Here is a 22,720-nt window from a genome sequence, read left to right on the forward strand (position 1 = left end):
ACTACAGAAGTCAGACAGATGCTCCTAACGCTCTAAAGAGAAATGCCTGAAAAATTTTCAGCAATAAATATCTTCTGGAGTCGTCCGCTGTAAGGAAATGACACAAAAATTCACAAAATTTCTTACGTAACTAGTGGTATACTTGGGTACTGGAGTAGTGCAAGTTAGTGTGAGAAAAACATGAAACCAACGAAAATTATTATTTATTTTGCTAAAATTCTGAGAAATCACAATGGCACCTTTACTTATGAACTGAACAAGTTATTTCCGGGTTCTTTTCGGAATGTGAAGTTACCTCTCAAGGATAGGATTCGCTAATGAAATTTCTATACAAAGTTTAAGATTGTTATTAACTCGGAAGAATGGCTGAGAGCCACACCTACTAAACTTGAATAATTATCCATTAGAATGTTGCTAGGTACGGTTGAGGCTGCCACATGTGAAATACAGTGAAGTGTACTGTTGTGGAGGAAATATGGGGCTCGCAAGAGCTGTAGCGCATAATACCGTAAGCTGTGATGACTGCTGTCTGCACTGCTCGCTGCTGGCAAATAAGGTAACTCTCGTTCCATCTTGATTGACCTTCGCCAATCAAACTCTCCCTGCGCCTTGATGAAGTCAAGGACTCCTATTCGCCCCTAGTCTAACTATTGGCGTGGTACGCCGGTCAGATAACCAGTCCACCGTGATGCCACTCAAAAATTCGCTCGCAGGCATTTAACTATAACTCTGCCCATTCACACTGCACAATAAGTGTGGCGGCCAACACAGTGAACAACTCTTAATTGCAAGGACTCAATATAGAGTCGCACTCCGATTCGCTCTCGACAGAGGTGCTCTCCCAGTGAAGTACTGAGGAGAGACTTGTTCCTCGCTCTTTGAGTACACGTACAGGCGCGCACGCCCTTGTTACGTGTTCTCGCTCCAAGAGCGACAACGGAACGGTCCCTCTTCACGCCAGACGTGAAGGGGTATATCTTTTGGTCTCTTCCATTACTCCTTCAGCTCAAGGCATCAGGAATATTGTCTGCCAGTCAGATTGCTCTTCTAAAACGGGAGAATGACGTTTCGTTTAAGGCGACCAATCCGGAAATCTGTAGCATCGGTGTTTGGCGTTTGCTGTCTCCCTGTGAAAATCTCCTGAAACTGTGTGCTATATTTGTAAAAAATGCGTAGGCTGGGCACTCCCGCACAATGTAGCGGAATTTGCTTTTAAGCCAAACACGGGGTCGTTCTTCCTTTCACTCGGGCAAACGCTGTCTGCTCTATGGGCGGTTACCAGCCAACATAGATAGGCTGAGTCGTCCTCTGAAGGGACCAGCCCCACGGCGTGCGGTTTGTGTCTCCCAAACTAAAAGCCCTTGCGACCGTTGTGTCTTGAATGTGTGTGTACACCAGCCTCGAGTATTTCAATCTCGGAGTGCATTTGCGATTCACTAGTTATTTGCATATCATTTACATGAATTCATACAACATTGACTTTATCTTATCGAGTTTGAGTTCGAATGAAGCGTCTTAATGTGCGGAATATGATTGTGAGGGCAGAATATGTAAGCAATGAAGGTCAGGAGACCATGACGTCTTACAAGTTTTGCGTATTTCTGTTCCACTTTATCCAATGGAAATTTATTAAACTGAAAAAAAAAACGGATATTTTATATTTTAATTGCTTCCACTCAGTTTAATAGTACATTTTTAATGAAGCCAAAATAATACAATAGCTCTACTTCTTTCTGCTTTCACTAAGCTTTTGAAGGCCTCAGAAGCTACCTTAAATGGAAATCAATTGTTTCTTCTTTGGATATGTAGGACTTGAATAAGATTAAGAAATTTCTGTTACAGAGGATTATCTATATATCATCATTTTAGAAGAATAAAAAAAGATTTAGAGACTCATTAGATTTAGAGTTCTTCGAAGAGCCCAAGGATAGACAACTGGAGAGGGGGAGGAACACTATATTATTTGTCAGCTGTGTGGAAAAATGTTCTCGAACCCACTCTGCCTCCTCTCCGCCCCCTCAATTGCAATAGCCACAGGCAGAGTACACAAGCACAGGATGGATAAGCTAATAAAAATGGATCGGAAAATACGAGTATTTCTTGCACCTTAAGGTAGTCAACCAGTCTCACATCATCCGCTCCCAAATGTGGACGACTATGTTAAGTTGCCTATTTTAAGATGCATGAAATATTCGTATTTTCCGATCCAGTTTGAGTTTGTCCACCCTGTGTATATTTATGTGTGAGCATTTTATAATGCCATACAGTATAATAACAATAACAATATTAATTTGTTTTTCAAGTTATTGCGTTCCAATTAGTGTCCATTCTGCCATCTCAGTAATGGAGATGACTTTCTTGTCCGTTACGACGATATGAACGTAAGGACAACATAACACCCAGTCCCCGGTCGCAGAAAATCTCTGACCTGGGTGAGATCTGAACCCGGTCCCCATCGATTAACAATCTTGAAAGACATCATGTTTAGGCGAGTGACAGTTAAACTTTTTATTTCCACTATTGCAATTTCAGCCTTAGGCCTTATCAAGTGCAGATGTTATAGCTTTAAGTCATGTCTGTTTTATACAAGCTGACATTTATATGTCGTTGTCATTTGCTGTTATATACATTCGCAACGCTGCTAAGTAGTGCGAGCACATATGTCCACGTACCGTAAAACAGCACAGTCTGTACATACATATATCCGTTCCAACATCAGCAGTAACCTTTGCACTAAACCACAGCAGCGAACTACTGTTTACAGGCAGCTGTGGATTAGTGCAAAAGTTACTACTGATGGTGGAACGAACATATGTATATACAGACTGTGCTGTTTTACGATATATGGACATGTGTGCTCGCACTACTTAGCAGCGTTACGAATGTATATAACAGCAAATGACAACGACATATAAATGTGTCAGCTTGTATAAAGCATGCCGGCCGGTGTGGCCGAGCGGTTCTAGGCGCTTCAGTCTGGTACCGCACGACCGCTACGGTCGCAGGTTCGAATCCTGGCTCCGGCATGGATGTGTGTGATGTCCTTAGGTTAGTTAGGTTTAAGTAGTTCTAAGTTCTAGGGGACTATGACCTGAGATGTTAAATCCCATAGTGGTCAGTGCCATTTGAACCATTTTTTTGAACCATTTTTGTATAAAGCAGACATGGCTTAAAGCCAAAACATCTGCACTTGACAATGGACTAAGACTGAGATTTTGCAATAGTGGAAATAAAAAGTTTAACTGTCACTCGCGTAAACATGATGTCTTATAAGAAATTTCACATGCCTGTGAATCCCAGCTATGAAAAGTTAATTGATTAACAATCTGCCACGCTGACCCCGAAGCTACTGAGGTGGACAACAATAGTAATAAAATGATAATTATATTAATGATGATGATGGTGATGATGACGACGAAACACCGATGGCTGTTCACTGTTCCTACCCATAAAAAATGAGACACCCACACTACAGTACCATCTTGGCTGTTCCGTTCCATCCATTTCTTCCTCACCCTGTTTGACCGGCGGCCTCCGTGCCCCGAAAGGTGCAGAGCTCTGCTCCTGTACAGACGGTTCGAGTGCACGATATGGCCTGGTGTGGTAACGACATAACTGTGGCCCTTCCTGCCCCGCGTGTTACAGGCGACGTGGACAGCTGCGGGCTGTCGCCGCTGGTGCAGGGCCAGTTCACGCCGCTGCCCGAGGCGCTGTGCTGGGTCATCCTGGAGCTGCAGGCGGCCGGCCAGCCCGCCGTGCCCGAGCGCATCCGCTCGGCGCTGTGCCACGCCTTCCCCGACATGACGCCGCCCACGCAGGAGAACGTCTACGACGCGCTCGCCGCGCTCACCGCCGACCGCAAGGTGACGCTCACCACTCACTAGCCTAGCCTGCGTGCTGTGACTCACCTGCTAACGAATACTAGGACCATGGAACACCAGCAAGTTGCTACAGCACGGCTCAGTTATGATGTCATCCTCTAGTTTTTCAACTATTTTTTTTAAAGTAAGGTGAGGGAGGGGGGAGCAAACCAGATCACTGATTTCGGCTAATACACTCCTGGAAATGGAAAAAAGAACACATTGACACCGGTGTGTCAGACCCACCATACTTGCTCCGGACACTGCGAGAGGGCTGTACAAGCAATGATCACACGCACGGCACAGCGGACACACCAGGAACCGCGGTGTTGGCCGTCGAATGGCGCTAGCTGCGCAGCATTTGTGCACCGCCACCGTCAGTGTCAGCCAGTTTGCCGTGGCATACGGAGCTCCATCGCAGTCTTTAACACTGGTAGCATGCCGCGACAGCGTGGACGTGAACCGTATGTGCAGTTGACGGACTTTGAGCGAGGGCGTATTGTGGGCATGCGGGATGCCGGGTGGACGTACCGCCGAATTGCTCAACACGTGGGGCGTGAGGTCTCCACAGTACATCGATGTTGTCGCCAGTGGTCGGCGGAAGGTGCACGTGCCCGTCGACCTGGGACCGGACCGCAGCGACGCACGGATGCACGCCAAGACCGTAGGATCCTACGCAGTGCCGTAGGGGACCGCACCGCCACTTCCCAGCAAATTAGGGACACTGTTGCTCCTGGGGTATCGGCGAGGACCATTCGCAACCGTCTCCATGAAGCTGGGCTACGGTCCCGCACACCGTTAGGCCGTCTTCCGCTCACGCCCCAACATCGTGCAGCCCGCCTCCAGTGGTGTCGCGACAGGCGTGAATGGAGGGACGAATGGAGACGTGTCGTCTTCAGCGATGAGAGTCGCTTCTGCCTTGGTGCCAATGATGGTCGTATGCGTGTTTGGCGCCGTGCAGGTGAGCGCCACAATCAGGACTGCATACGACCGAGGCACACAGGGCCAACACCCGGCATCATGGTGTGGGGAGCGATCTCCTACACTGGCCGTACACCACTGGTGATCGTCGAGGGGACACTGAATAGTGCACGGTACATCCAAACCGTCATCGAACCCATCGTTCTACCATTCCTAGACCGGCAACGGAACTTGCTGTTCCAACAAGACAATGCACGTCCGCATGTATCCCGTGCCACCCAACGTGCTCTAGAAGGTGTAAGTCAACTACCCTGGCCAGCAAGATCTCCGGATCTGTCCCCCATTGAGCATGTTTGGGACTGGATGAAGCGTCGTCTCACGCGGTCTGCACGTCCAGCACGAACGCTGGTCCAACTGAGGCGCCAGGTGGAAATGGCATGGCAAGCCGTTCCACAGGACTACATCCAGCATCTCTACGATCGTCTCCATGGGAGAATAGCAGCCTGCATTGCTGCGAAAGGTGGATATACACTGTACTAGTGCCGACATTGTGCATGCTCTGTTGCCTGTGTCTATGAGCCTGTGGTTCTGTCAGTGTGATCATGTGATGTATCTGACCCCAGGAATGTGTCAATAAAGTTTCCCCTTCCTGGGACAATGAATTCACGGTGTTCTTATTTCAATTTCCAGGAGTGTATTTTTTTTAAGTAAGGAGAGGGAGGGGGAAGCAAACCAGATCACTGATTTCGGCTAATATGAATTAACAGTGTATTTCCGCTTGTTCAGCCAGGTTTAGCTTCCATTCTGTGCACAGTATTTGGACGACAAGCCTAGTCGCCTTCTTCAGGTGCTGCGAGCTATGCTGTCTGCTCACTGCGTGCACTGCAGCCAATCTGAATGGCGTCTGTTGTATTAATCACATGCAGTTTGCATCAAATATATCAGGGTGTCCCAGGGGAATGGTCAATATTCAAGGATATGACGGGAACGGTCAATTCAAGCGAAAAAAGTCTCAGTACATTCTCATTGGTTACAACGTACCACACTATTGTGGAGGACGTCGATGCAAATAACTTTATATAAGACTTTTGCGGTCTACCAAGCCGGGAAACTATCTCAAATTGGCCTGTAACAGCTATCTAAGCTACAGCGCTTGCGCATCGCTCAAGATTTTCAATATTCTCTCGCTATCTATTAATCCTAGAAAAAAAATGAATAGGATCTTTTTTTGTAGAAAATTATGTGTAACTTACAAACGTACAAAAGTGACATAAATATCCTGAGACATCACAAATGCAAATTAGACGCACATCTTTCAGCGAAACTGTTAAGCACACGTGTACAACGATAGTGTGGTAAAAGTGTGTTTTACGAAGTCAGTATTGTCCTGCAAAGAGAAACAATTCATTAACATTAAAAGTAATAAATAAGTGCCCAGTTTTATAGACCCTACTTGGTGGAAACAATTTTATTCTCATAATGTTGAAAAAGAGATATAGCAGGGAGTTTTCTACTTTGCTCTGAGGTCATTTACAAACACTAGTTCAGTTTTAGTGTAAATCACAATATGAAAAATCATAATTAACCCCCTTATTATTTTTATTATTATTATTATTATTATTATTATTATTGCCCAAAGTTCTAGACTAATGCATAACTTTATTCCTAGGTATATTTAGTCATGTTGGTCTAATTGCTGAATTGTGTAAGTCTATATGTAATTTGTCAAAAAATGTCATTGAAGTAAGGATCAATACATTAAGAAGTTGATATGTTAATCTTTGCCTAATCATCATGTTTATCTTTGCTTGATCATCTTTAGAATCAGTAATGTACTTGAGAATGGGATTATAACGCGAAACTTAGGTTGTGAAGTAACCAAAATAAAATTTGTTAAAAAGACAAAAAATAGTGTTAGATTCACTTAACAAAGTTTGTTTTATTTTAAAAAAACTTTAAGAGTTTCAGTACGTCCTCGTACGTCTCTTTCTGAAAATAAAGATGAATTGCAGCGCCACTGTGTCATGAAGTTACAGCTTTTTGCCATTACTCAGCGATTATTTTTAATTTGATGATGCGGCGTTGTAGAAGGTTAAGTGTTAGGGAGAGTGGATGTTTCCTTTCTATTGGCGCATATTGTGAAATTCTCTGAAGGTTTTATTTTCTTCATTGGAAAAAGAAAAAACAGTAAGAAGTATTGAACGAAGGAAAGCATAACGCGGAAGTGTAAGATTTTGTGGCTCTTGTGTATATTGTCTTTCTGAAGTAGGGTTATCAGTATTGTTTATTTTATTCCGAGCTGTTCTTTCCAAGGTGTCAACCTATCGTTTCGTTAAGGCACTTGACGTAATTGGACTGGAGACAACAAGGTGCTTAGTAGAGATCCTGAGGAAAGCTAGCACTCGTGCACTAGTAACAAGTATTCCACAATAAATGCCCCAAAGAAATCTTTTGGCAGTGGCAGGGCCTGACGATGGCGGTACTGTGCCGCCGAAACTAGTCATGTGAGACAGTAAAGGCGTTCTCAAGATACAGCTGTGGTGGTACTTTTTCTCATATACACCGTAGAGCCAAAGAAACTGGTACACCCTCTTAATATAGTGTAGGGTCCCAGCGAGCGCCAAGAAGGACTCGACTAATATGTACAGTAGTGCTGGAGGCAAATGACACCATGAATCCTGCAGGGCTGCCCATAAATCCGTAAGACTACGAGTGGGTGGAGATCCCTTCTGAACAGTAGGTTGCAAGGCATCCCAGATATGCTCAATAATGTTCATGTTTGGTGGCTAGCAGAAGTATTTAGAATCAGAAGAGTGTTCCTGGCGCCACTCTGTAGAAATTTTGGACGTGCTGGGTGTCGCGTTGTCCTGCTGGAATTGCCCACGACCGTCGGAATGCGCGATGGACATGAATGGATACAGGTGATCAGACAGAATTCTTACGCACGTGTTACCTGTCAGAGTCGTATCTAGATGTATCAGGGGTCCGATATCACTCCAACTGCACACGCTCCACACCATCACAGAGCCTCCACCAGCTTTAACAGTCCACTGCTGACACGCAGGGTCTATGGATTCATGTGGTTGTGTCCATACCCGAACACGTCTATCCGCTAGATACAATTTAAAATGAGACTCGTCCGACCAGGCAACGTGTTTCCAGTCATCAACAGTCCAATGTCGGTGTTGACGGGTCCAGGCGAGACGTAAGGCTTTGTGTCATGCAGTCAGCAAGGGTACACGAGTGGGCCTTCGAAGGCCCATATCGATGATTTTTCGCAAGCTGACTCTTGTTGATGGACCAGCATTGAAATCTACAGCAATTTTCAGAAGGATTGCACTTCTGTCACACAGACCGATTGTCATCTGTCATTGTTGGTTCCGTTCTTGCAAGATCTTTTTCCGGTTGCAGCGATGTCGGAGGTTTGATGTTTTACCGGATTCCTGATACTCACGGTACGCTCGTGAAATCTCAACTTCATCGCTACCTCGGAGATGCTGTGTCTCATCGCTCGTGCGCCGTCGAAGGTCGATTAAGCTTTAACGTCACATAGACACTGAGGCCATTAGAGACGGAGCACGCGATCGGAATGTTTCAAGAGTTGGAAGGAAATCGCCCGTGCCCTTTCAAATGAATCATCCCGGCACTTGCCTCGAGCGATATAGGGAAATCACGAAACACCTAAATCCGGATGGCCGGATGCGGATTCGAACACTCGTCCTCCAGAATGCGAATCCATTGCGCTAACTACTTCGCTCCAGAAAATATCCCTGGACGACCGCAAAAAGTTTGTCGGTAGAATTTGTGTTCGCTTTGCATCTGTCAGACCGTCACGCGTACGATTGTAAGTGAATTCGTTGATTGTAAAGTTTCGGATGTACAGCCCACTGTCATTTCATTCCACGCATAAGTTGTTGTTGTTACCTTCAATCGGAAGACAGGTTTGATGAAACTCTTCACGTACCTGTCCATTCCTCTCCTTCTCTGCCAACGTACTGCAGCCTACCTTAACTGAACCCCGATACTTAGCCTCCCTCAACAATTTTTATTCTTCGCACTTCCCTGCATTATCAAATTCACGATTTCTTGATACCTAAAAATGTGTCCGATCAGTTGATCACTTCTTGTAGTCATGTTTTTCCCTAAATTTCGTTTGCTCATTTCGATTCGGTGCTTCCTCATTTAGTAAACCGATCTACCCATCAGATCTTTAGTATTCTTCTCTATCACCATATTTCGTAATCCTTCTGTTCTCCTTTTCTACGGGTTGTTTATCGTCCACGTCCACGTTTCGCGTTACCTTCAGAAAAGATTTCCTAGCACTTAAATCTGTATTCTAGGTTAATAAATTCCTCTTTTTCAGCTTTTTCAGCATTTTTGCTGTTACCAGTCTCCCTTTTACATCTTCTCTACTTCGGCCATCTTTAGTTACTTGCTGCCCAAATAACAAAACTCAGCTACTTCTGTCAGCGTCTCGTTTCCTCCTCTAATTTCCGCAGCATCGCCTGATTTAATTCGACAACATTCCGTTGCCCTGGTTTTATATTTGTTGACGTTTATATTGTAATCTCTTTTGAAGACGCTACCCACTCCGTAGGAACTTTCACATCTTTTGTCGCCTCTGACAGAATTACTATGACATCGGGAAACCTCAAAAAAGATTTTGTTTTTCATTGGATTTTAATTCCAGTCCCAAAGTGCTCTGCTTTCTTTCGCGGTTTGCTTAATGTGCACACTTAGTAACATGGAGGACAGGATTATACTTAAAAAAAAAGTGGATGTTTCATTGACTCACAATCATTCTTAGTCAATTTGTTTCATTAGAAATTTGATTTCATTACTAGCAGCCCCCTGATCGCGACACAGACACGCAAAGAGCGCTGGTGTGGCGAAGCGGCAACCGTGTGGGAATGCCTAGCCGGCTAGCTGGCTAGCGCCGCCTGGAGAATGTACGCGCCGCACGCCGTTCCCCGCGGAATTTGCCCTTGCTGTCCTATCTGGCTCATATCTAGAGAGCACGCCGCGCTCGCCAGATGAACTGCTCAGGCGCGCGGCTTTTATCAAGCTGCGACCACAAGTGGTGGAGCCTCAGGATGGCGGTAATGTGCCGCCGAAACTACTCGTGTGGGACAGTAAAGACATTCCCAAGATACAGCTGTGGTGGTATTTTTTCTCACATAATTTAATGTCACATTAGGTTCATAGCAAGGGTCGCGATTACAATACATCCCAGAATGGAAACATCGTCTGCAAAACCTACATTTATTGAGATGCCCACTAAACAAATTTTACATTACGCAGTAAAAACGTGATGTATTAAACAACTTTGAGGAGACACTTATCAATAAACCAAGTGCTATATAGAAAACACAGACCAACGTGAAAAACTGTCGTCAGCTTTGACAGCCAAAATGGCTGGTCTGGAGCTTATACTTTCTTCTTTGTGGTCAGTCCGAAATAAGTTCACACGGTTCAAATGTCTCTAAGCACTATGGGACTTAACATCTGAGGTCATCAGTCCCCTAGACTTAGAACTGCTTAAACCTAACTAACCTAAGGACATCACCCATATCCAAGCCCGAGGCAGGTTCGAACCTGCGACCGCAGCAGCAGCGCGGTTCCGGATTGTAGCGCCTAGAACCGCTAGGCCACAGCTCGGCCGGCCCAAAATAAGTCCTTCTCCATCAAGATCAGCAATACAAGTGAACGAAGTTTTTTTGTGTCTAATATTGAAGAAAGGCCCATCGACTTTGCCAATTCGCTGTGTATTGTTGTGAGAGTACGCTTCGTTTGTGCTGGGGTAGCATTCCTTATTTAAACTTTGTTAGAAAGGATTGTTATTGAGGTGCGTATTTAAAAATCTTCTTAGGAGGTAGTTTCCTTTCCTCTTCGGGATGGCTGCATTTAAATTTAGTTTTGCTGAAGTATCTTCCTCACTCCATCTGGGAACATGAAGTCCATGAATAACCATTTCCAGTCAATGATCGGTTCATTTGGACCTAAGGACCTAGTTCATTCCATATAAACACAGCCCACATCATTACGGATCCATCACTAGCCTGTACAGTGCCTTGTTTACAACTTCGATCCATGAGCTCGTGTGGTCCGCTCCACATTCGAACCCTACTGTCAGCTTTTACCAACATAAATCGGGGCTCATCCGGTCAGGTCACGTTTTTCCAGTCCTCTAGTGCGCAACCGATACGGTCAAGGGCCCAGAGAGGCTCTGCAGATGCTACCATAGCCCGGTAACACCAAATTTCGCTGCCCTCTACTAACGTATACGATCGTCGTATGTCCCACATCGATTTCTGCGGTTATTTCATGCAGTGTTGCTTGTCTTTTAGGATTGAGGACTCTACGCAAACGCCGCTGCTCTCGGTCGTTAAGTGAAATCATCGGCTACTGCTTTGTCCGTGGAGAGAGGTAATGCGTGAAATTTGATATTCTCGGCGTACTCTTGACATTGTGCATCTTGAAATGTTGAAATCCCTAACGATTTCCGAAATGGAATGTCCCGTGCCTGTAACCTGTTTAATTTCAGTCGTGCTACCATAACCATATCGGAAAACTTTTCACATGAATCATCTGAATACAAATGACAGCTCCATCAATGCATTGCCCTTTTATGTCTTGTTTATACGATACTACCGCCATCTGTATATGTGCGTATCGCTATCCCATGACTTTTATCACTTCAGCGTATCTTTGTATTTCGCACTGTTATCATTGTTCTTTCGTGAAAATAGTAACAACGTTAACCTGGCACTTTTGTAACTATTGTTGTCTATATGGTCTATGCTGCTCAAAGCCAAAAATAAATTTAAAAAACTGTGAACGAGGATCACCGGACTAGAATTGTCTTTGGTGTAAAGGCTAGACCAGCGGCGAGGGAACAGCGTCCGGTCGTGTTCGGTTCTCATTCGATGGTGCTCGCCCGTGCTCCGCTAGTTGTCGGTCTTTCAGTAAACCATCAGAGGAAGTTCGCGCCTCTGTGCTTCGGCGCTCGTAACACGGAGGGCATTCGTCAGATGCTTTGCGTGCGGTCAGCTTTTGTTGACTTAGTTGCGTGGGTGACTGAGTGGTCGGAAGAGAATGAAATGTAGGTGATAGAAGGATTTACAGGGGCGGATAAATATATGGAAGCTCCACAAACACATTACCATGCCTAATAAACTGTAAGAAATCAATTGACATTCAAAACAGCTTACAGTCGTCTCAGAATGAATAAACAAACGTTTGTATGGTTTTCTAGGGAATCTGATATCATTATTCCTAGAAAACAGTACCAAGGTCAAGTAATGATGACGGATGTGGGTAGCGATCACGTATCCCTCTCTCCAAAGTAGACCACACTGGTCAATAATATTGGGATCTGACAACTGCGGTGGCCAGGGAAATGCGACGTTTCGCCATCGTGCTTTCAAAACCGGTTCTGGACGATGCAAGCTGAGCGAACAGGGACCCTGTCGTCTTGGAACACAGTATCACCATCAGGGAACAAACAGTGTAGAGTGGGATGGACCTGATCAGCCAGCATGGTCACATAATCCTGTGACCTTGCATAGTAACCAAGGTTCCCATAGAATACCACAATAAGGCTTCCCAAATCGTCACTGAACACCCGCCATGTTTCATTCTTGCGACGTAAACTCGATGAGAAGTTCGAAACAGCATGAAACAAGACACATCCGACCAAATGACTATCGATCCAGGTTTTGCAGCTTCTGCAACACTTTCTCCTGTTACGGTCATTTGCGTCACAGACGAATAGTTTTGGAATTCCAGCTAACCCTACAATTCCCTGCTTATGCAGTTCCATTGATGTTGTATTGGTAGCTTCAGAGGTCGCGAGTGCGACATTCAATTCTGCAGTTATACTACTGGCCATTAAAATTGCTATACCAAGAAGAAATGCAGATAATAACGGGTATTCATGTGACAGATATATTATACTAGAACTGACATGTGTTTACATGTCCGCAGCTCGTGGTCGTGCGGTAGCGTTCTCGCTTCCCGCGCCCGGGTTCCCGTGTTCGATTCCCGGCGGGGTCAGGGATTTTCTCTCCCTCGTGATGACTGCGTGTTGTGAGATGTCCTTAGGTTAGTTAGGTTTAAGTAGTTCTAAGTTCTAGGGGACTGATGACCATAGATGTTAAGTCCCATAGTACTCAGAGCCATTTGAACCATTTTTTGTGGTTACACTTTCGCGCAATTTGGATGCATAGATCCTGAGAAGTCAGTACCCAGAACAACCATCTCTGGTCGTAATAACGGCATTGATACGCCTGGGCATTGAGTCAAACAGAGCTTGGATGGCGTGTACAGGTACAGCTGCCCATGCAGCTTCAACGCGATACCACAGTTCATCAAGAGTAGTGACTGGCGTAATGTGACGAGCCAGTTGCTCGGCCACTATTGACCAGACGTTTTCAACTGGTGAGAGATCTGGAGAATCTGCTGGCCAGGGCAGCAGTCGAACGTTTTCTGTATCCAGAAAGGCCCGTACAAGACCTGCAACATGCGGTCGTGCATTATCCTGATGAAATGTAGGGTATCGCAGGGATCGAATGAAGGGTAGAGCCACGGGTCATAACACATCTGAAATGTAACGCCCACTGTTCAAAGTGCCGTCAATGCGAACAAGAGGTGACCGAGACGTGTAACCAATGGCACCCCATACCATCACGCCGGGTAATACGCCAGTATGGCGATGACGAATACACGCTTCCAATGTGGGTTCACAGCGATGACGCCAAACACGGATGCGACAATCATGATACTGTAAACAGAACCTGGATTCATCCGGAAAAATGACGTTTTGCCATTCGTGCACCCAGGTTCGTCGTTGAGTACAGCATCGCAGGCGTTCCTGTCTGTAATGCAGCGTCAAGGGTAACCGCAGCCATTGTCTCCGAGCTGATAGTCCATACTGCTGCAAACGTCGTCGAACTATTCGTGCAGACGGTTGTTGTCTGGCGTACGTCACCATCTGTTGACTCAGGGATCGAGACGTGGCTGCACGATCCGTTACAGCCATGCGGATAAGATGCCTGTCATCTCGACTGCTAGTGATACGAGGCCGTTGAGATACAGCACGGCGTTCCGTATTACCCTCCTGAACCCACCGATTCCACATTCTGCTAACAGTCATTGGATCTCGACCAACGCGAGCAGCAATGTCGCGATACGATAAACCGCAACCGCGATTGGCTACAATACGACCTTTATAAAAGTCGGAAACGTAATGGTACGCATTTCTCCTCCTTACACGAGGCATCACAACAACGTTTCACCAGTCAACGCTGGTAAACTGATGTTTGTGTATGAGAAATCGGTTGGAAACTTTCCTCATATCAGCTCGTTGTAGGTGTCGCCACCGGCGCCAACCTTGTGTGAATGCTCTGAAAAGCTAATCTTATGCATATCACAGCATCTTCTTCCTGTCGGTTAAATTTCGCGTCTGTAGCACGTCATCTTCGTGGTGTAGCAATTTTAATGGCCAGTAGTGTACTTTCAGAGCTGACGCCCCTTCTCTTCAATGATCGTCCGTCATGATCCGTCAATACGTACGTTCGTCCGCGTTGTGGCAGTGAATGATGTCTTCCGCTGTCCCTGTATGCGGTACAGATCTGCGATACAGTGTCTCTTGAAACACCAAATACTTCGGCTGTCTTAGTTAAGGAAGCACGTATCATATGAGCACCAACCATTTTCACATGTTCGAATTCGCTTAGGTTCGACATAATTCACTCATAAATACGCAGAACAACGGCTGACACTTGGAAAGCATTGAGGACATTTCGCAGTTGCCGTTCGTCATAACACGTATAACAGCACAACCTGTAGGCTTGGCCAGCTTCTGAATTTATGTTCAAGCAAGTATTTCTTGCGGTGTTTCCATATTTTCGTCCAACCCCTATAGGTATTATAGGTGCTTGTTGGATCCAGGAGATCCACTGTACAAATGCCTGCGAAAAAGAAATACGTTTGGTAGAAAATTAATAAAGCGCTCGAATGTCCAACTATGGTCGTGAGAAAGACGATAAATTCGTTAGATACTTCCACTAGGCGGGAACAGAGTGAATAAGCGTAAGCTTCGCCTACTCCTTTATACGAAGAAGCAACAACATAGTAATTTTTTTTCAAAGTAAACAACTACCGGTACAATTAAATATCTATTATCTTGATTAATATTAAAAATATGCGAACTACCTCACCACTTTCGTTGCTTACGTTCGTGGTAACTGTAATTACATGGCTGATACATCACTGTCATTTTAGAGCTGTTTGATGTAATAACCGAATATCTAAAAATCCCGTGATCACATTGTCTCCGCTCCAACAAACGAAATAGGACATATTATCAAGTTCCGCACGTCATAAGTTATATCTACATTTTATTAATTGTTCTCGAAAATATCTTTCTTAAAGACACAGTTTGCTTGATCAGATCTCTCCACCTGGGAAATTCTACAATAGTATTAACCCAGGTCCACCAAGGACACAAAGACATATACAAGCATAACTCATTTTGTACCATACGACAAGGAATAAAAAACTATGTCAGTAACTGACACTTCAAAAGACCGAAACAGCTCTATAACTTAACTAGAAAGCTCAATTACAATAGCAACCTAACCAGTTAAGACATTTGTGGACAACTTCCGTCTGAGGTTACTGCTTCGGTACAACTTGTGTATCTTAAAGGCTTCACTTCTATTTTCAATGCAATGCCAGGTTCCTTTTTTCACGCCCGTAGAAACACACCCAACACCAGCGGCAGGAAAGCCCTACAAGTTCAGAACGCTTGAACTACCGCAGCAGACATGTTCATCAATAGGCACCGAATTCACAAAACCCTCAGCGCCTACAACAAGATGTCCAGATACAATTTGATACCCAAGGCAGAGTGCTTGCAGCAGGCACAATATTTCATCCCGAGCGAGCAGAACACTTTGCAGCAAATTGTACTCGTACTTTTCGTTCCAGCTAACTCCAACGTCATTCTGCCCCATCTTCTGTACCAACTGTTTGCGACCCGGAATGTCACAGCCAATGTCCGCACATGTCCTCCTTTCGCCTCACGTCAGCGTGAAGGGACCGTTTATTCCTTCCTGGACGACGAACGGACTCGCAATCAGCTCCCCCTTGCCGAGCGCCGAATGCCTCGCTGCATCCACCGCCAGGCGGCGTCTTCCACCGCTGGCGAACAACCGCTGTTCTCCGGCAGCGGGCTCTTCTCAGCTGCCGGACGCGGCGGGAAGTTCAAACACCGACGCTCATTGTGACGCCGTAACGTCGCAAGGACAGAAAATGACATAAAAATTGAGACCTGAGTTTCTCCTGGCGTATACAGTTTTCAAACAACTTACGGCAAGAAAAGCCATGATGAAGTCATACTTTCTTTTAAAAACTTTTGTTCTATGACATTCTTTTTATCGCGTGAAAAGTTTATTGTCATATTCAGATACAACCAGTACCGCGAACTGAACTGCTTCTGTTTCTCTCTCTTTTATTTTCAAATCAGTTGTTGTACGATTGCCACTCCAAATATCCAACTTTTTTTTCTACATCTTTGCTGTTCACGGATCTCATAGAAACATTATTACCACTTGTATTCAAATGTAACTGAACCTTCTTCCGCAAGTCGCGCTGTCCTAGCACTTCGTCAATATGGCTGCTGCAGTCTGTGTTCGTTGAAGCGACGTGTTGTTATAGAATTGCAGTATTGCGAGCACGAAACTGTCAAACATTTACAAGGGATTGAGGTCAGCATCAAATATGCGGTGATGAGGACGAAGATGTGGAAAACGAACTGAAGAAATTCAAAGTAGTCGTGCAGTATACCCTAGACAAAAATGTTCGAGTAAGGTCTTAATGGATGGGAAAGACCCTCCATGGTTTAATAGCCGTGTTAAAAAACTGCTACGCATACAAAGAGAACTTTACCTCAGATTCAAGTGAAGAAAAAACCAAACTGACAAACAAAATCTGAACGAAACGAAGCCGGCCGGAGTGGCCGTGCGGTTTTAGGCGCTACAGTCTGGAACCAAGCGACCGCTACGGTCGCAGGTTCGAATCCTGCCTCGGGCATGGATGTGTGTGATGTCCTTAGGTTAGTTAGGTTTAATTAGTTCTAAGTTCTAGGCGACTGATGACCTCAGAAGTTAAGTCGCATAGTGCTCAGAGCCATTTGAACCATTTGAACGAAACGAAAATGAGCGTGAGGAGGGCAATGAAAGAAGCGTTCAATGACTTTGACAGTAAAACTTTGTCAACCGATTTCAATAAAATCTCTAATAGGGATGTGAAATCAGTAAATGTTCAAAATCATCTATTCATTCACTCAGTGACAATACTGCCGCAGAAACGGAAGATAACAGAGAGAAGGCGGAAATACTGAATTCGGGTTTCTGGAATTGTTTGACCGCTGGAGATTGTAACACGGTCCCTCCTTTCAATCGTCGTACGCACGCCGAAATGGCAGATATTGAGATAACCGATAGCGGAATAGAAAACAAAAAAAACTACAAGTGCATAGTAGCGGAAAGGCGTCAGGACCAGATGAGATACCAGTAAGATTCTGCAGAGATTATGCGAAAGATCTTGCTCCCGTTCTAGCAGTAATTTATCGTAGATCACTTGAGCAACGTAGGGTACCTAGCGACTGGAAGAAAGCGCAAATCATTCCCATTTTTAGGAAGGGCGGTAGGACAGCTGCACACAACTATAGACCTATATCGTTGTCAAACTATTGTAGAATTACGGAACATGTTTTATGCTTGAGAATTATGGTTTTTGGAGAAACAAAATATCCTCTATAAAAATCAACATGGATCTGCGCCGTGGACAATGGCGCCCATGTTGATGCCGTGTTCTTTGACTTCAGGAAGGCATTTGACATCGTTCCGCGCTGCCTTTTAGTGAAAAAATCGAACTTATCAAGTGTCGGAGCAGATTTTCGACTGGATTCAAGACTTCCTTGCGGACAAATCTCAACACGTCGCTCTTAACGGAACAAAATCGACAGACGTAAAAATAATTTCCGGAGTACCCCAAGGAAGTGTTATGGGACCGTTATTATTTACAATACATATAAATGATCTAGTAAAAAGGGTCGGATGATCTCTAAGCCTTTCGCAGATGATATGGTTGTCTATAAGAAAGTAGCAACACCATAAGATAGTAACGATTTGCAGAATGACCACCAGAGACAGCCTCTGACAGTTAACTGTGAACTTAAATAAATGCACATATTGCGCATACATAAGAGAAGAAATCCACTACTGTACAGCTACACTATTGATGAAAAACCGTTGGAAACCGTATCTACCGTAAAATATCTGGGAGTAACTATCCAGAGCGGCCTTAAGTGGAATGGCCATTTAAAAGAAATAATGTGAAAATCAGATATCAGACTCAGATTCTGCCGGCCGGAGTGGCCGAGTGATTCTAGGCGCTACAGTCTGGAACCGCGCGACCGCTGCTGTCGCAGGTTCGAATCCTGCCTCGGGCATGGATGTGTGTGCTGTCCTTAGGTTAGTTAGGTTTAAGTAGTTCTAAGTTCTAGGGGACTGATGACCTCAGAAGTTAAGTCCCATAGTGCTCAGAGCCATTTGAACCATTTTGAACTCAGATTTATAGGAAGAATCTTAAGGAATGTATCTCATACACGTAGCAAGCAGCTTGTAAGGTGCTTGTTCGACCGATTCTTTTGTTGTTCATTTGTCTGGGATCCCTTCCACATAGGACTGATTAGAGATAGAGAAGATCCAACGAAGAGCGGCACGTTTCGTCACGGGATCGTTTAATCGGCACCTTTACGGAGATGCTCAACAAACTTCATTGACACTCGGTACAAGAGAGGCGTTATGCATCACTGAAAGATTTGCTGTTGAAATTTCGAGATAGCACTTTCCGGGAAGAGTCTGACAACATATTACTTCCCCCCACATACGTCTCGCGTAATGACGATGAGGAGAAAATAAGAGAAATTAGAGCCATTGCAGAGGTTCACCGACAATCATTCTTCCCACGCGCTATTTGCGAATAGAACAGGGTTGGAGGGCTCAGTTAGTGGTACAAAAAGTACCCTCCGCCACACACCATTGGGTGGCTTGCAGAGAATGACGCAGATTTAGAAGAAAGTGCATGGGAATGACGCTGTTGATAGCAGTACAGTTAGTCGTTAGGTAATCAGATTATTGTGGTGAAAGTGGACACGCCAGTACTCGAGGAACTCCCACGCAGTGTCAGACCGACAACTGCACAATGCCTCACAATGTGCAGCGTATTCACTGTCTCACGTTGGCTGGCAGTGTGGAAAATTGACATTTTGTCTCTCTAGAATGTGTCAGCATACTGCAACAATAACAGTGATGTGGAAAATAATTTGGATGTTTTAAAAAAGCATTGTGCATTTCTTTTGGAGTGATCTTCGTAGTTACTCCACGATATGTTACGTAGAGGAGGAGGATAGAGTGCTAGCTTTTTTTAAAAAAAACGTTATCATCTACTCTACACTGCAGCTTTCACAAAGTACGTCGAATAAACTACGCGTAGGCTTAGTTCAAGTGGCCCTTTGCCTCTTGTGTTCCATTCCAGTTCAGAATTTATTAACATCCACGTCAACTAATTTAGATCAGCTTATAGATGGAAGAACGACCGCCACTTTACTTTTGGTAAAACAGTACACTTTTTCTCTCCATAATTCCGCAACCTTTAAGCATTTTACGGTGGAATTTAAGACGTTTTCCGGAGTACAGGGTCCGTCCATGTTTTGGCACGCTAGCAGGTGGCTCCGCAACTGCACGCAACGTCCTCCCTATACCCCCATGAGGCCAAATGTGTTCTGCACCTTGAGACTCCTCTTCTTAATCTGTTAAAGGTTCTCCAAGTAGTTTAGGGTAGGTGGTAACGCAACCAATTTCTTCCCTTGGAGTGAACCCTTCTAACTTAGCAGCACTTCCTTGACCCAGGAAAACACCTGCCTTGACACGTAATCGTAAAGGCAGCTGGAAAAAAAAATGCTTGAATGCTTGACTTAAAGCTACGTGCTGCAGGTGTATCAAGTGATTCTGAGTTTACGATCTGCCTCTTCAGTCCTATTTCTCCGTGTTATGACTGGGGGTGCTATGCCGGCACAGGGGTAGATCTTTGGGGCTGGTGTTGGTCTAAGGCACCCCCTAACTGAGCGGACTGTTTCATTTGAAGCTGGGTCCTCATGCCTAACGTGGACCGGTGCTCCCCAAATTAGTGCTTCATACAATTCCACAAAAATACCTAGCCCAAATGGTAGGGATTGCTCCCTATGTAGAAATTGTTAGGTTTCTCGAGAAACTGTAGGTGCTGCATATTTTTCTCTTCAAACCTATACATAGGGTGTGATCCAGAGTAATTCCTAGGTATACTGGGGTCTCATATGAATTTCCTACCCTCTCCAATTAATATTCATTTTAGGGTCACTAGTTTATTAGGTGTAAAACACATACTTGAATCTTTTTTGGACTGAGACGGTCCAGACCACTATACTCTCCCAATCTTTGAAGTATGCTACTTATTTTGAATTTTTGACTTCAAGGTCCTCCCTTGGACTGTCACAGATGTGTCATCCACATAGATAAATCGCCTTACATCTCGAACATCTGGATGATCATCTGCATACAGGATGCCCCATAAATATTGCGATAAACTTTAAGGGATTGCAGGGGGTGTCTTGAGGAACAAATCGAGGAAAGGAACGCGTTTCCGGAAAATTCATCCAACGGCGCAATACAGCGGCGATGTTATAGACGCCGACGCCTGTCACTAGGCTACTCCTGTGGCAGCAAACGTGGCTTTGTACGCTAATAGATCACAAGAGGAACGTCTTTCAATGTCGTTTGCTATTCAATTGCCGGCCGTTGTGGCCGAGCGGTTCTAGGCGCTTCAGTCCAGAACCGGGCGACCGCTACGGTCATAGGTTCGAATCCTGCCTTGGGCATGGATGTGTGTGATGTCCTTAGGTTAGTTAGGTTTAAGTAGTTCTAAGTTCTAGGGGACTGATGACCTTAGATGTTAAGTCTCAAAATGCTCAGAGCCATTTGAACCATTTTGTTATTCAATTATCGCACCAGATTGCCACAATCGCCAGCGGAGATGATGGGACTAGCTGCTTTGTAGACAGGCCTTGTTTCCTATGAATGCGATGTTCTGTTCCTAGGGTGGATGTCGGTTTCGGACAAGGGTCTCCATCCGAAGTTTATTTTTCTCCTGGAACGCTCTAAAATCTCCAATGTGTTTCGGTATATCGGAGAAAAATACACTGAAGATGGAAACCCGTGTCCAAAACCTTCACCCACCAAGGCAACAGAGCATCTTCTCCATTGGCGATCGTCGCAGTCAGTCGCGATCACTGGACAACCATCAACATCGCAAGACATTTTACCTGTGGTCTGTCAGCGTAGAAAGTCAGATTTGCTGCTGAAAGGATGGCCTAAGGCAGGCGCTCCTAGCATCATTGGATGACGTTTCTAGACACGGGTTCCCATACTCGGTTTATTCCTCAAGACACCATTTACAATCCCTCAAAGTTTGTCGTAACGTTTCTGGGACACTCCGTAGAAATTGTGGAGAATCGATGAGAACGCACAGCATTTAGATAATCCGTTCTTCCGGTTTCTACAGTGACTCTTCTTACCCTGCAGCATTACGAAGAATCATCTGGAGAAAGAGTGATCATTCTCAGGTGGCGGTCTGTTATGTTATCTCTGGCCTATAGAGCGTGTGCTCCCCTCTGCAGGTGTACCAGACGTCGCAGGGCTACTTCGTGGTGACGCCGGAGCGCCGGAGGCGGCGTCACAGCCACAGCCGCAGCCGGTCGGAGGCGAGCGGGGGTGGCGGCGGGCTGCTGGCGGGCGCGGGGGCGGAAGAGTCGGTGCCGCCGCCCACGCCGGCGTCGGGCCGCCAGATGCTGCTGTCCACCGAGGAGGCGCTGGCGCTCGTGCACGGCGAGATGGCGACGCTGCGCGATGGCGACGTCACGCACCAGGCCGTGCAGACCAACCTCGCCGACGTCGTCTGCGGTGGTGAGTGGGCACGAACGTCCAGTTAACTGAAATTGCTGCTTTTAGGCTACACTGTTTTCCATCAAAACTGCAACAGCAAAATTTAAAGAATTCTATCTGTCTACCTATCACTTGCGCCTTGTCCCGCGGTTACGCAGGGTTGGCCATGGTCAATCGGATTTGGCAAGGTTAGTTTGAGGGATGGCCAGATGCCCTTCCTGCCACCACCCCAAACCCCCCAGGACGGAATTGGTGTAGCCCAACTGTCTGTGTCTAGTGGAATCCATGAATAACTAAGGCGGAACGTGGGGACCAGCTCGGTATTCACCTAGTGGGATATGGAAAACCGCCTAAAAACCACAATCAGGCTGGCCGGCACACCGGCTCCCATCGGCAATCCGCCGGGCGGATTCGATCCGGGTCCGGCGAGCCTACCCGTGTCCAGGAAGCAGCGCGTTAGCGTTCTCGGCTACCCTGGCGGGTCTAGCGAAATTTTAAGAATGTTGCATATTAATTACAGGTGGATGAATACGTGAATAAATTTATAGCTAATTCACTGGTGTATAGTACACTCCTGGAAATTGAAATAAGAACACCGTGAATTCATTGTCCCAGGAAGGGGAAACTTTATTGACACATTCCTGGGGTCAGATACATCACATGATCACACTCACAGAACCACAGGCACATAGACACAGGCAACAGAGCATGCACAATGTCGGCACTAGTACAGTGTATATCCACCTTTCGCAGCAATGCAGGCTGCTATTCTCCCATGGAGACGATCGTAGAGGTGCTGGATGTAGTCCTGTGGAACGGCTTGCCATGCCATTTCCACCTGGCGCCTCAGTTGGACCAGCGTTCGTGCTGGACGTGCAGACGGCGTGAGAC

The 22,720-nt window shown here is 45.6% G+C and overlaps 1 protein-coding gene across 1 annotated transcript in view; it reads left to right on the forward strand.

The window, feature by feature from the left end:
- Window positions 1-22,720, forward strand: part of LOC126100462 (mucin-17) — a 375,348-nt gene that overhangs the window by 260,206 nt on the left and 92,422 nt on the right. Inside the window, exons 3-4 of the mRNA XM_049911069.1 lie at window positions 3,646-3,863; window positions 21,565-21,850. Coding sequence (XP_049767026.1) covers window positions 3,646-3,863; window positions 21,565-21,850 — 504 coding nt within the window. The remainder of the gene's footprint in view (window positions 1-3,645; window positions 3,864-21,564; window positions 21,851-22,720) is intronic.

This window comes from Schistocerca cancellata, chromosome 9 (genome assembly GCF_023864275.1).
Source record: "Schistocerca cancellata isolate TAMUIC-IGC-003103 chromosome 9, iqSchCanc2.1, whole genome shotgun sequence".
In the NCBI taxonomy this organism is placed as follows: Eukaryota; Metazoa; Arthropoda; class Insecta; order Orthoptera; family Acrididae; genus Schistocerca; species Schistocerca cancellata.